The sequence below is a fragment of the Chiloscyllium plagiosum genome, unplaced genomic scaffold (assembly GCF_037043375.1).
Source record: "Chiloscyllium plagiosum isolate Xiang-an unplaced genomic scaffold, Cpla_swu_hap1 HiC_scaffold_24, whole genome shotgun sequence".
Lineage (NCBI taxonomy): Eukaryota > Metazoa > Chordata > Chondrichthyes > Orectolobiformes > Hemiscylliidae > Chiloscyllium > Chiloscyllium plagiosum.
In genome coordinates, this window is record NW_028270162.1 from 19,425,951 (window position 1) to 19,438,115 (window position 12,165).

At 38.6% G+C, this 12,165-nt stretch overlaps 1 protein-coding gene across 4 annotated transcripts in view; it reads left to right on the plus strand.

The window, feature by feature from the left end:
• LOC122562593 (TRAF-type zinc finger domain-containing protein 1) overlaps window positions 1-12,165 on the plus strand; it is a 42,871-nt gene that overhangs the window by 19,563 nt on the left and 11,143 nt on the right. For all 4 annotated transcript variants that reach the window (XR_015761244.1, XR_015761245.1, XM_043715560.2 and 1 more), the window contains exons 7-9: window positions 6,563-6,633; window positions 10,401-10,655; window positions 11,346-11,472. Coding sequence is in view for 2 of the 4 variants with exons in the window: in XM_043715560.2 (XP_043571495.2) it covers window positions 6,563-6,633; window positions 10,401-10,655; window positions 11,346-11,472 (453 nt within the window). In the remaining 2 variants the exon portion in view is untranslated. The remainder of the gene's footprint in view (window positions 1-6,562; window positions 6,634-10,400; window positions 10,656-11,345; window positions 11,473-12,165) is intronic.

Sequence of the window (12,165 nt, forward strand, 5' to 3'; positions counted from 1 at the left end):
AAGATTAATGTTTATTTATACACTACTTTGAAATGTTTAAAACCATTTTCACTCTTGGCAGTTTCTCCCTTGTCCACTTTGCAGTCCCTTTCAACCTCCTTTGTCGTCCCTTCTCCCTATCCCTCTATCCATCTCCAATTGTTTATCTACCACAGATGCTGCTGACCTACTCACACGTCCTAGCTCCAGCTGCAGAGTTGACTTTCTCCTGATTGTTTGTCCCTCTACTCTCATTTCCCTGGTGATTTGGCCAATTTGAAGGGCTGAATTCACCCTCTGCCCTCATATTTTGAGTGTTGCAGTCAGCATTTATTCATGGGCCATTCTAGTTGTGTGACTCACTTATTTTTTGTGGCTCGAATGAGTCACTATGGAATTTAACTGTGGATTAATTGAGTCACTGGGGAAAACCTTCAAGTTCCACTTAATTGAATTCCTGCGAGTTTCCCCATGAATTCTATGCAGAGTTGCCTTAAATTTTATGTTTGTATTTTGTTTCTTATCCATTAATGTTTAGGTTCTGATGGACCAAGTTCTGTTTGGTCATCTAGGATCTGCATTGAAACTGATTTACGTACATGTTTGGTGTTCCTGTGGCCCCTTCCTGCTATCTGGGTCATAACCTTTTTCCCAAAATAACTCTTGCTCTATTGATTAAAATTACTGAAGTTTTTTAAAACCATGTACAAGTCATGTGAAAGTAAACCTTTTGAGGATAATATTTGGGTCAAAAGTCTTGGTAAACCTTTTTGTGGGTAAGGTTTTTGAGGGATTGGCATATGTGCTTGTCTTGGGCCCAAAAGAAACTGTCATAATGGAGTAAAGTGAAAACCAACAACTCTAAATAATTAAACTATCCAAGGTTTAGTTTATGACGTTGCAAACTATGTAGATTTCATTTAAGACAAGCGTGTACCATAAAAAATTAACTGCAGCAGTTCTCATTGTTTATTCCAACAAATACTTTCTTTATTCATTCTTGGGACATGGGCATCACTGGCTGGCCATTTGATTTTTGCATTTATTGCCCATCTCTAGTTGCCCTGGAGGGTGGTGAATTGCCACCTTGAATTGCTGCAGTCGAAGTACTATAGGTTGACCCACAGTGCCCTTAGGGAAGGAATTTCAGGGTTTTGATCCAGCAACAGATTTGTTTCCAAGTCAGAATGGTGAGTGACTTGGAGTTAACTTGTAGGTCATGTTCCAATTTATCTGCTCATCTTGCCCTTCTCGATGGATGTGGTCATGCATTTGGAAGGTGATGCTTAAGGACCTTTGAACTTGTGCATCTTGTAGGTAATGCACACTGCCACTACTGAGTGTCAGTGATGAAGTGGATGCTTGTGAATGTGGTGCTAATCAAGCAGGCTGCTTTCTTCTGGATGATATCCAGTTTCTGGAGTGTTGTTGGAGATGCACCCACCTAGGCAGGGGGGAGTATTCCATCACACTTCTAAATTGAGCCTTGTAGATGATGGACAAGATTTGGGGAGTCTGTGTTAGTTGTTGTGATATCCCCAGCCTCTGTCTGTTCTTGTTGTTACTGTTTATGTGGCAAGTCCAGTTGATTTTCTGGTCATTGGGATGTCCCGTTGAATTTCTAGATTGTGATCATTTCAAGCTTTTAATTTTTTTCAGATTTACTACTACCTTTTGCTTTACGTAAATTGTTGTATGCTGTTGCACAAATGCATCACTGCATGAAGATAATTTTATCTTCAACCTTTGGACTCTTAATAATCAAATGACATGCTGTGCTTAATCTGTGGATTTGAGTAAATGCCAAGTGTATATCCGTTTGGGTTCTAGCCACGAGAGAACAGGAGAATTGCCCATTTCTTCATTTGTGCTTGTATTTATCCATCCTTGTTTAATTATAACTCCTTTTCACCTTCACATTAAGTTGTAAAAGGTTTTACAAAACTATTTTTTCCACACTGCTCATAGATAATTTGGAACTTTGCATGTTCAGATTGGAAATTGATTAGTAACTGGTAAATTTGAGGTCAGCATATTAAGTGATAGTTTCTCAAACTAATTAGAATGACAGTATAAGGTGTTGCTCATGTCATTACTTCAAGCTGAATAAACCCAGTGATTAATTTGAACCAGTAAGGTACTGTCTGTTAATGATGGGTCATTGCTGAAAAACAGACATATTTTTCAAGCTTTTTATCTTGCACTCATCAAGACATGCTGCAATCCAAGGAACAACTAAGGCCTACACTGAGAGGAGAGTGCTGATTGGCAGGGAAATGAACTGCTATTGATAGAGGCATTGTCATGGTGAATGCATCCATTAAGTTGATTGACAGTTAATCGCCAAGCAGTTAAATTTTAAACCAAACAAGTTGAAGCAACTTGTGCTATATTTGGCAAATCCTATTTATACCTGAAAATCTCAGAGGCACTGGCTTATTCTAGTTGATTTCATCCCAATAATTCATTTGTACTTTTATAGTGTCTTGAGTGTTGTTGGACTTCCTATTCCAAACTAAGATGTGCCACAGATCTTGGGAATTGACTGACTGTTCTCAGTTCCCCAGTCTAGTCCTTGAGTTTCTCCAGATTTTTAGAATTTGAGAACTTGAACCTTATTAGGCTTTGTTGCTGAGGTCATTTTCACTATTCTCAGGTGTTACAACACAGGGTAACCTTTTTGCTTAACTTAAAACCACCAACACAGAAAAGATTTATCTCGTGCAGTAATCTGTAAAGATTTGAGTGGCCAAGAACTACTTATGGTAAAAATTAACAACTTTTTTTGAAGTATAGCAGAGAATTATTAACTGACAACTATATCCAAGTCCTTACTCAAAACTATCTTTTACCGTCCCTTCTATAATACTAGTCTGAAAAAAACTCCTGATTTATGATTTACAAACCAAAACGACTTATCTCAAAACCAGACAGCTTTTGTTCTCCTTGATATTTTGGTCGTCTTTTCTTCTTGGGGATTCTGCTTCACAGTGTTACTGATCGATAAAGGTACCTTTCTAAGAGAGCGGTTTTCTAGGCAGTGTGCAGTTGTCGTTGGCTTGTCAGTTCTATTCTCGACTGTTAGGTTTTCCTGGTCTTATACTCCCAAAGCATCGGGTTGTCAATATACTCAATTCATACTGGATTGGAGTTTGGTATTTTTTCGGGGTTAGTCTAGTTTGAATCGCTTTTGTTGTTTCCAGGCAACCAGCTAATCCAGTTGTTCCACCAAACGTTATGCTTTATTTTCAGAACGCTTGGTTCGGTACAGTAGTTCTATTGCTTTTAACTTTGAAAGGTGCAGTGCACCCACATCTTGATAACACAAGCAGATCTGACCATTTTAGTTCCTCATGCATTTGGGCCTTTTTGGAAATATTAGGTTAATGATACCGTGAGGGATAGTCCTGATTCCAAATGGCCTCCACATTCCTTGTGTTCTGGCAGTTGGTAGATACCAGTCTTGCTGTCCATTTCTTTTGCCTTCCAATTTCTAATTCTGCATACCTTGGTTTTTTATCCTTGAGAGGGTTATTTACACAGGCAGGAAGAACCACCTAGCACTTAAGAGATGACTGAATAGTGCTATGCTGATGTTGGTTAATTTTGTATCAGGAATTAAATATCAACATTTGTTGCTTTGAACATGTTGAAGAGTAAAATTTTTCTTTGTGTAATCCCCCGATCTCAAATTCCATATTGCTGTTGCAATTGCTTTCATCCATCCAGCCTTCCTCATGAACCTGGACCAGCATGCCTTTCATAAGTCTCTTTTGGGAGAGCTTTACTTGAATATCATCATGGTCTTCAATCATGTGCCATCCACTTGCTGTACAAGATGCAACCACTGTGCAATACTTATTATTGTGTCCAGTTGTCTCAACAATGAAAGTTTTTCATCAGTTTTAGCAATGGTAGTCTTTGGCATGTTAAATTTCATTGCCCTGTGTTGGAAACATGGATGAAACATCGATTTGTTTATATTCTTAGTATTGGAAGACAAAATAGTGGAAATTGATTATCTTTAAGTTCAGATGGCAGATGTTGGAATTTTTTCGAGTACTAAATTTGTCATCATTCATCTGGTGCCCCACCTGGGACAGGCAGGCCTCGAATTCTGAAATGTCATCTTTCTTCGCTTCTGAGGGTAGAGAGTTGCATGCCTCCATTAATTAATATGATTGTTTTATTAATGCTCATGAACACATTCTGCAAATTAGTTCTCCAGTTTAAATTAAGCTGTGTACTTTTTAATTCTAAATGATCTCGCGATGGGTGATATTGTCTTCGGTTTATTAAAGAAGCTGAAGCTCTCTTTAAGAGGAAGAAGGCAGCTTATGTGAGGGTGAGGCATAAAGGCTGAGATAGGGGACTGGAGAGTTATAAGTTAGTCAGAAAAGATTTTTGAGAGGGCTAAAAAGAGCCAGGAGGGGATGTGAGAAGTTGGTGGATAGGATCAAGGAAAAACCTAAGGCCTTCTATAGGTATATCAGGAATAAAAGAATGACTAGAGTAAGATTAAGGCCACTCCAAGATAGCAGTGGGAAGTTGTGTGTGGAATCGGAGGACATAGGGGAAGCGCTTAATGAATTACTTTTCGTCAGTATTCACATTGGAAAGAGGCAATGTTAGTGAGAATACGGCGATATAGGCTACAAGATTATATGGGATTGAGGTTGACAAAGAGGAGGTTTTATCTATTTTCAGATCTTTGATAATTGCTAAAACTCCTGGGCCGGATGGGATTTTTCTTCTGATCCTCTGGGAAGCTAGGAAGGGGATTGCAGAGCCTTTGGCTTTGATCTTTGTCGTCATGAGTCGTGCCAGAAGACTGGAGCATAGCAAATGTTGTTCCCTTGGTTAAGAAGGACTGTCAGGACAGCCCTGGTAATTATAGGCCAGTGAGCCTTATGTCAGTTGTGGGTGAGGTGTTGAAAAAGGTTATAAGCGATAGGATATATAATCATTTGGAAAGGAATAATTTGATTAGGGATAGTCAGCACAGTTTGGTGAAGGATAGGTTGTGCCTCACTAACTTTGAGTTCTTCGAGAAGGTGACAAAACAGGTGGATGAAGGTAAAGCTGTTGATGTGGTTATATGGACTTCAGTAAGGCGTTTGATAAGGTTCCACATGGTAGGTTATTGCACAAAATAGAGTTTTGGGTTTGAAAGTGATTCAGTGGCTTGGATCAAAAATTGGCTAGCTGAAAGAAGCCAGGGTGATGGTTGATGGAAATGTTCATTAAGGAGCTCAGTTACTAGTGGTGTGCCACAAGGATCTGTTTTGGGGCCGCTGCTGTTTTCGCATTTTTATATATTATCTGGATGTGGGCGTAGAAGGATGGGTTAGTAAATTTGCGGATGACACCTAAGGTAGGCAGAGATGTGGATAGTGCCGAAGGACGTTATGGGTTACAGAGGAGCACAGATAAGATGCAGAGCTGGGCTGAGAAGTGGCAAATGGAGTTTAATGCGGAAAAGTGTGAGGTAGTTCACTTCGGAAGAAGTAACAGGAATGCAGAGTATCGGGCTAATAGTAAAACTCTTGGTAGTGCAGATGAACAGAGATCTGTGTCCTGGTGCATAAATCCCTGAAAATTGCCACCCAGGTTGATAAGGTTGTTAAGAAGGCATGTGGTATGTTGGCGTTTATTGGTAGTGGGATTAGTTTAGGAGCCACGCGGTAATGCTCCAGCTGTACAAGACACTGGTAAGGCCGCACCTGGAGTAATGTGTGGAGTTCTGGTCACAGCATTATAGGAAGCAAGTGGAAGCTTTGGAAAGGGTTCAGTGGAGATTTACTAGGATGTTGCCTGGTATGGAAAGAAGGCCTTACGAGGAAAGGCTGAGGGAACTGAGGCTGTTTTCATTGGAGAGAAGAAGATTGAGAGGTGACTTAATCGAAACTTAAAGGTAATCAGAGAGTTAGATAGTGAGAGCCTTTTTCCTCAGATGGTGAGGGGACATAGATTTAGGACAGATATCACTGGTAGTTTCTTCACTCTGAGAGTAATAGGGGCGTGGAACGGCCTGCCTTCGACAGTAGTAGACCGGCCGATATTAAAGGCATTTAAATGGGTATTGGACATATGGATAATAATGGAACGGTGTCGGTTAGTTGGAAATCAGATTATTTTCACAAGTCGGCACAATATTTTATGTTCTATTTGTCAATCTTGTTAATTAGCTGAGGGGAAAATCTAAAGTTTACCACATTTTGCCTCCCCGTTGATGAGCAATTGTAATTACTGGTAACTAATAATCCATGACTAGTTTGATCCCTGAAAACCTAATTTTAACTTTTACAAGAGGTATGTTATTTTTCAGCCAAGCTTTGTGTGATCTGGAGATGAAGGATGTGGACTGTTGGCAAGTTTATATTGTGGATTTGCATTAATCAAGCACCATGTTGGAACCCCTCATTTAGATGTGAGATGAAGGAAAGCCTCTCTTTACATCTGTCAACCTGGATTTAAACCTGAGTAAAATAGGAATAGATTAATTATGGTTATGTTTCATCAGTGTCTTTTGAAAGTAATTGTAAATTTTGGTTGACAATTGAACATTTTTTCCCTCTTTTAGATGATGTCACAATGTTACCTTGTGAGTTCTGTGAAGAACTCTTCCCTGAAGAAGAATTAATTATTCACCAGGTTTGTTTTTGTGTCCATTCTAACAAATCAGGACTGACTCTATGATCTAGTAATTCTGATGGAAGTATTACTGATTGAATTTTCTCCAGTAATTTGATTATCAACATTAATGAACAGCTAATGCTAAAAATCTTGTTCATCATTGTCTTATTCTATCTTTCCAGTCTGATTGCCAGCATAGCATTTTCTCTTGCATTCTTAAAATGTATAGAATGTAGACTTGTTATAACTGCCTATGAGGATAATTAGTTGTGAAGTCAGTCACAGTGACCACCAAGGGCAGATAATGAAAGCTGGGAAAAGTGTTTGTTCTATTATCTGAGAAGAATGTTCCTTGAAAGTGAGGTAGCTTTGCAGAGTCAGTTTCATTGAACAAGGTTCAACCTATGTTTGGCCCTATTCTATTCACATTGGTGTGAGACCAAATCTGATCATGAAGAGAAGGATAATCAAATTATTTTGCCCCTACTTAAGTCACGGTACTTTCTTCTCTGTTCCCATCCTCTCCATGTTCTTCACATCTTTAACAAAGTCGCACAAAATAATGTTGCCATGACCTTGATTGCAAGAGCATAAATCAAGGAAAAAAAATTGACACCTGTGAACAACATCACAATCTGATTTATTCTCAGATGTGGCCCATTCAATTATGTGCATGGGCTTTAGCATGGCTATGCCTGTGTAGTATCTGCATAGGTCTGTTTTATGCTTAGTTGTCTTAGGAATTTTCAGGTAGCTGCACTGCAGTGGAGCTTGGTGAACATTGCCTATATGGGATTGAAAAGTTAGCAGTCATAAATCCAAATATAACCCAACTCATAAATCCAAAAAAGAATGTAGGGGGTGCTTCTTTACCGAAAGAGTGGTAAGAACATGAAAGGTACTACCACGTGGCATAGTTGAGGCAAAAAAACTGAAGTGTATTTAAGGGGAAACTAGATGAGCAGAGAACAAAATCATCAGCAATCACTCTAATGACTATGTCCACCGAGAAAGTTTTGCATCACTGGTCATGGGTTCTATGGCTGATGAGTCCATTCTAAAGCTGTACCTCTAACCGCAGAGATTTAGCAGGTGTTTCCAGGAGGTGGAATTAGTCCTTGCGATTCCTGTAATTTCGTTCTTCAATATCTTTACCATACTTTCTCCTGCTGATGGATCAGGTTCCCTCTGAATAAGGTGTGCCATGTGTTGACATCTATGTTTCATTTCTTGAGGGAAGCCTTCAGGAAGTCTCTGAAATGGTTCCTTTGACGACTACTCGTTTGAAGAGTAATCCTTTGGGGTCAGTTGAAGGTTATTAGGAGGTTGCTTTTCTAACCAAATTAGGAATGAAGGTTCAAGTATTTAATTTTATGTTTGATTATTAACTATTTTGTACTGGATTATAACACTTTGCAACAGTGAACCTAAAAATAAAAAAAAGTTAAGTTTATGATGGTTAAAAATCAAGAATTCATCTTATTTTCAAAATGTGTTGCTAAAACAATTTTTTTATATAATAACTTCAATCAGGAGGAGGGAGGTAAATAAGTCAAATTAAGAATTGCTTCATCTAGAAAGGACGAAAATAGCTACATAAACACTTCCAATTTCTTTCCATCAAGTCAGCCTCTGAATTCCTTTGACTTGTATCTCCTTTCATCCTGCAAGTAAAAAATGTTTACCTTGTCCATTCAATTACGTCTGCTACTCAACATTCTTGGCTACTAAATTCTCTCCCAGGCATTCCCTTGTCTGTCCTGAACCATTATTTCTTTTTTGACTATGAAATCAACTTGCCAATCTGATCCTCTTCCTGTACCTTGAATGCCATTTGTGCTGGCTTGCATGATAAATGGACTCCGCTTCTGCCTCACTGCTGTTGCTTTTCTTTAAAGCAACAACCCCTCTTTTTCATCCTCATCACGAAATACTACCCTACTTGCGACTTGATCATTCCCAAATCCATGGCGGTACATCTTGGCTGCAACTATCTGAATCCTTTATTTTGTATAATTGGGTTTCTGTCCTTATGAAAGCAGATGCAATCTTAACTAAAGTGACATATGACATCCTGTGTAACCAGGGTGCATTATTCCTCCTAGATCTCCCTGAAGTCAATGAGAGCACTCAATCCTTCACTACTTTTCTACAGGGATCTGAACTTGCTTTGTTTACTCTTGGCTAACTGATCATGGCCAATGCATCCTTGTCAGCGATCACTCCACCTGCCTCAGGACTGTTACCTCCAATCCCTTGAGGATCAATACTTGGTCCCTCTTTGTCTATATGCTGTTCTTAGCAATTGTCATATGACATCTTGTTTTCCCCTTTTCTTCATATTATTAAACCCCTTAGCGTCCTTGTCTTACCGTGTGTATAGTAGCTAATCTTGGGTAAGGTGTAAGTTTTTTTTCCAGGTAAACATTGTGGAAAGTTGAAATCACCAACTTCAAACCCCATTATAAAACTGTCCCATATCACCGATTCCAATCTCCCTGGTTATTATCTCAAGTCAAATATGTTTGTCATTGCAGTTGCATTCTTTTCAAATCTGAGTTGTGACCACTCCACAAGTAACACTTGGTTTAATTTATATAATATCATCCACATTCCTACTGACTGATAAAACCCTTGTGCGTGGCTTTCTCATTTCCACTTTGCAGTGCCTTGCTCGCAAGTCTTTCACTCTTCTCTGTGGAAACTTCTTGCTTCCTTATCTTTGACTGCAAGAAGTGCTGCACATTCATTATTCTCATGTCCTCACTGATCTCCTGGTCTCATAGTACGTCTAATTTATGATTTTGTGCTCATGTTTAAATCTCTTCCACTTGTTCTTGCCCTTCCTCAACTAACATTTTCTGTCTTAAAACTACAAAACAACAATTCTCCCTTCCTCTGACTCTGACTCTTTGTGCTTTCCCCCATCTTTACTTTTTCAAGCTTGTCTTAACTTGCCAAGGCTTCATGATCACTTTACTCCTCCAAATCCTTTTTCATTTGATCTTGCTTAAAATCAATCTCTTTGACAATTTTTTGTCACCCCTCCTAAAATCATCTTTGGCCTGGTGTCTGCTTTATTTTGCTTAATCAAACCATGTGTTTTGGGTCATTTTGCAATGTTAAAGATGTTATTTAAATAAAAGTTGTTCGTGCAATGATGAAGAATTGCCAATAGTTCGCATTTGAAGATGGGGAGGCAATGGTCTAGTGATAATATTAGTAGATTATTAATCCAGAAACTCAGCTCATTCTGGAGACCTGGGTTAAAATCCCACCATGGCTTAGTGGGATTTGAATTCAACAAAGAATCTGAAATTAAGAGTCTAATGATAACCTTAAAATCCATTGTCAATTGTTGGAAAAATCTAAATGGTTTGCTAATGTTCTTTAGGGGAAAAAAAAATCTGGCCTGTATGTGACTCCAGACCCTCAGCAATGTGGTTGACTCTTAACTGCCTCCTGGGCAATTAGGAGTGGACCGTAACTGCTGGTCTCGCTAGAAATGCCCACATCCTATGAGTGAATAAATTTAAAAAAAAACAAGTCCCATATTAGGTGAATGTTGCTTAAGATGGTAAGAGAATGACTTTTACTTGGAATAATGTAGACACTTTATTCAATCTGAAGGCAATTTAGACAAGAATAAAAATTTCTTGGAAAAAAACGTCAGTTATAATTGTGAACAAATGAAGTCTGATTTGAGAAACTTTTATACTGACACTTGATTTTTTTTTTTCTCTTCCCTTTGTGAAGCAATTGATTTATGATTTTTGTTTTAACAGACTGGCTGTAACCCAGTAAGTGCCTTTGCATCATTCAGTAAAAGTACCACACTTATACCACCGTTACAAAGGGTCTCCATTCCCAGGACGAATGACATTTTCTCCCATCGTCACCATATGAATCCTGAATTGTTTTCAGAAGACTACACACTGCCATCATATAGTCCATTTGTGGGTTCCAGTGATGGAGATGTCATGATTCCGTGTGAGTTCTGTGGTTATGCATTAGAAGAAGATATGCTGTATCAACATCAGGTAAAAAGGAAAAATTATTTTAAAAACTGTATCACAAGGCAAGTAATGATTAGTATTGCTTGAATTGTCTGAATATTGAGCTTCGTTCACTCAGAAGCATTCACCTTTTGTGAGAAAAGACTTTACTCCTCTGCACACTGTTCTTAGTATTCGAGCCAGCAGTATGCAAGTTTCTAATTCATTTGTTTAATAGGTTGCATGATATTGCCATGTAATTTGAAATGATTTGGTAATACATCTTAAATATGGTATGTTCTATATCTAAGTGAATGTGCTGGAAAACAGTCCCATTACTTTGAGATGGGGGATTGAATCACAGCTTTCTGGGGTTTTCTTCTGGTATGTCATTTGTATATTGACTGTGGCAGTCACCAGAGATTACCTGTACACTCCTTGTTAGCAACATAAATCCAAGTCAATATCTCATCTTCAGCTAGCAGCTTTGTAGAGCATTCCGTATTTCTTAAAAATCTGGTTGGGGTTTTGGATGATGTGGATGTACCCATATTGAAAGTAAATTATTTTTTTTTGTTTAAAAGTAAGAGTTTTATTTCAAATCCCTAATCAGCCGAGTTTAAAATCTGGAATATAAATATAAAAAAAGTGCCTTTTTTTTTTGAGAAAGCACTGTCTGCCTTCTATTTATGCATGAACATAGAGCCAATAACTTTCCTCCTCCTCTGTTAACAGAATCAGTGTGATTTGCGACCACCAACTGCAAGACCACCTGATCAAGAAATCAATCGGCCTTTCCTAGTCACCAATACTGAAACAAGAGAACCTCCACAAGTGCCCACTCACCGACCGAGACACCAAGGTAAATGCAAAAGTGTGTTTTTCTCACAGCGTGAGGGAGACAATGTGCAAATGTTAGTCATTTTCTGGCTAGGCAGAAACACATGAAATATGCCCTCCTTTAAACAAGAGCCTTCATTTTAGGAGTTAGTGGATTGTTTATTCAGGCATCCCAATGCTGCAGTGCTCCCACTCTTGAACTTTACAATATGGATTATGTTGCCAGGCAGGTACAACTTTTTATCTTCCTTGCTGTTTTCCCAGTGCAAGCAGTAATGTAATCATATCCATCCATCTGTTAGAGCTGATATCAGTTAAGCGTGCAAGGTGTTTTGTTTTAATAGGGGATTACCACACCAGATTCACATAGATACTGAATAATCAAAGAATCTAGGAAATTTGAGTTAACTTTTACATGAGCTATTTTGTCTTTGCACATTTTAGGTGTATAGGGGAATTAACTTTCTTGAAGGATAGACACCGATATCCACAACAATATGTGGAAAATTGATCATTGGTCCTATCAACAAAACTCTGGGCAAATCCAACACCATCCAATCCTGCCCTATCAACCTAGTGTCCATCATTTAAGTAATGGAACTGGATCATTGACCGTGCTACAACACAGCATTTGCTCAATAATCACCTTCTCTGCTTAGTTTGGGTTCTGCCAAGGCTGCTCAGCACAGACCTCATGACACTTGGTTCAAGCATA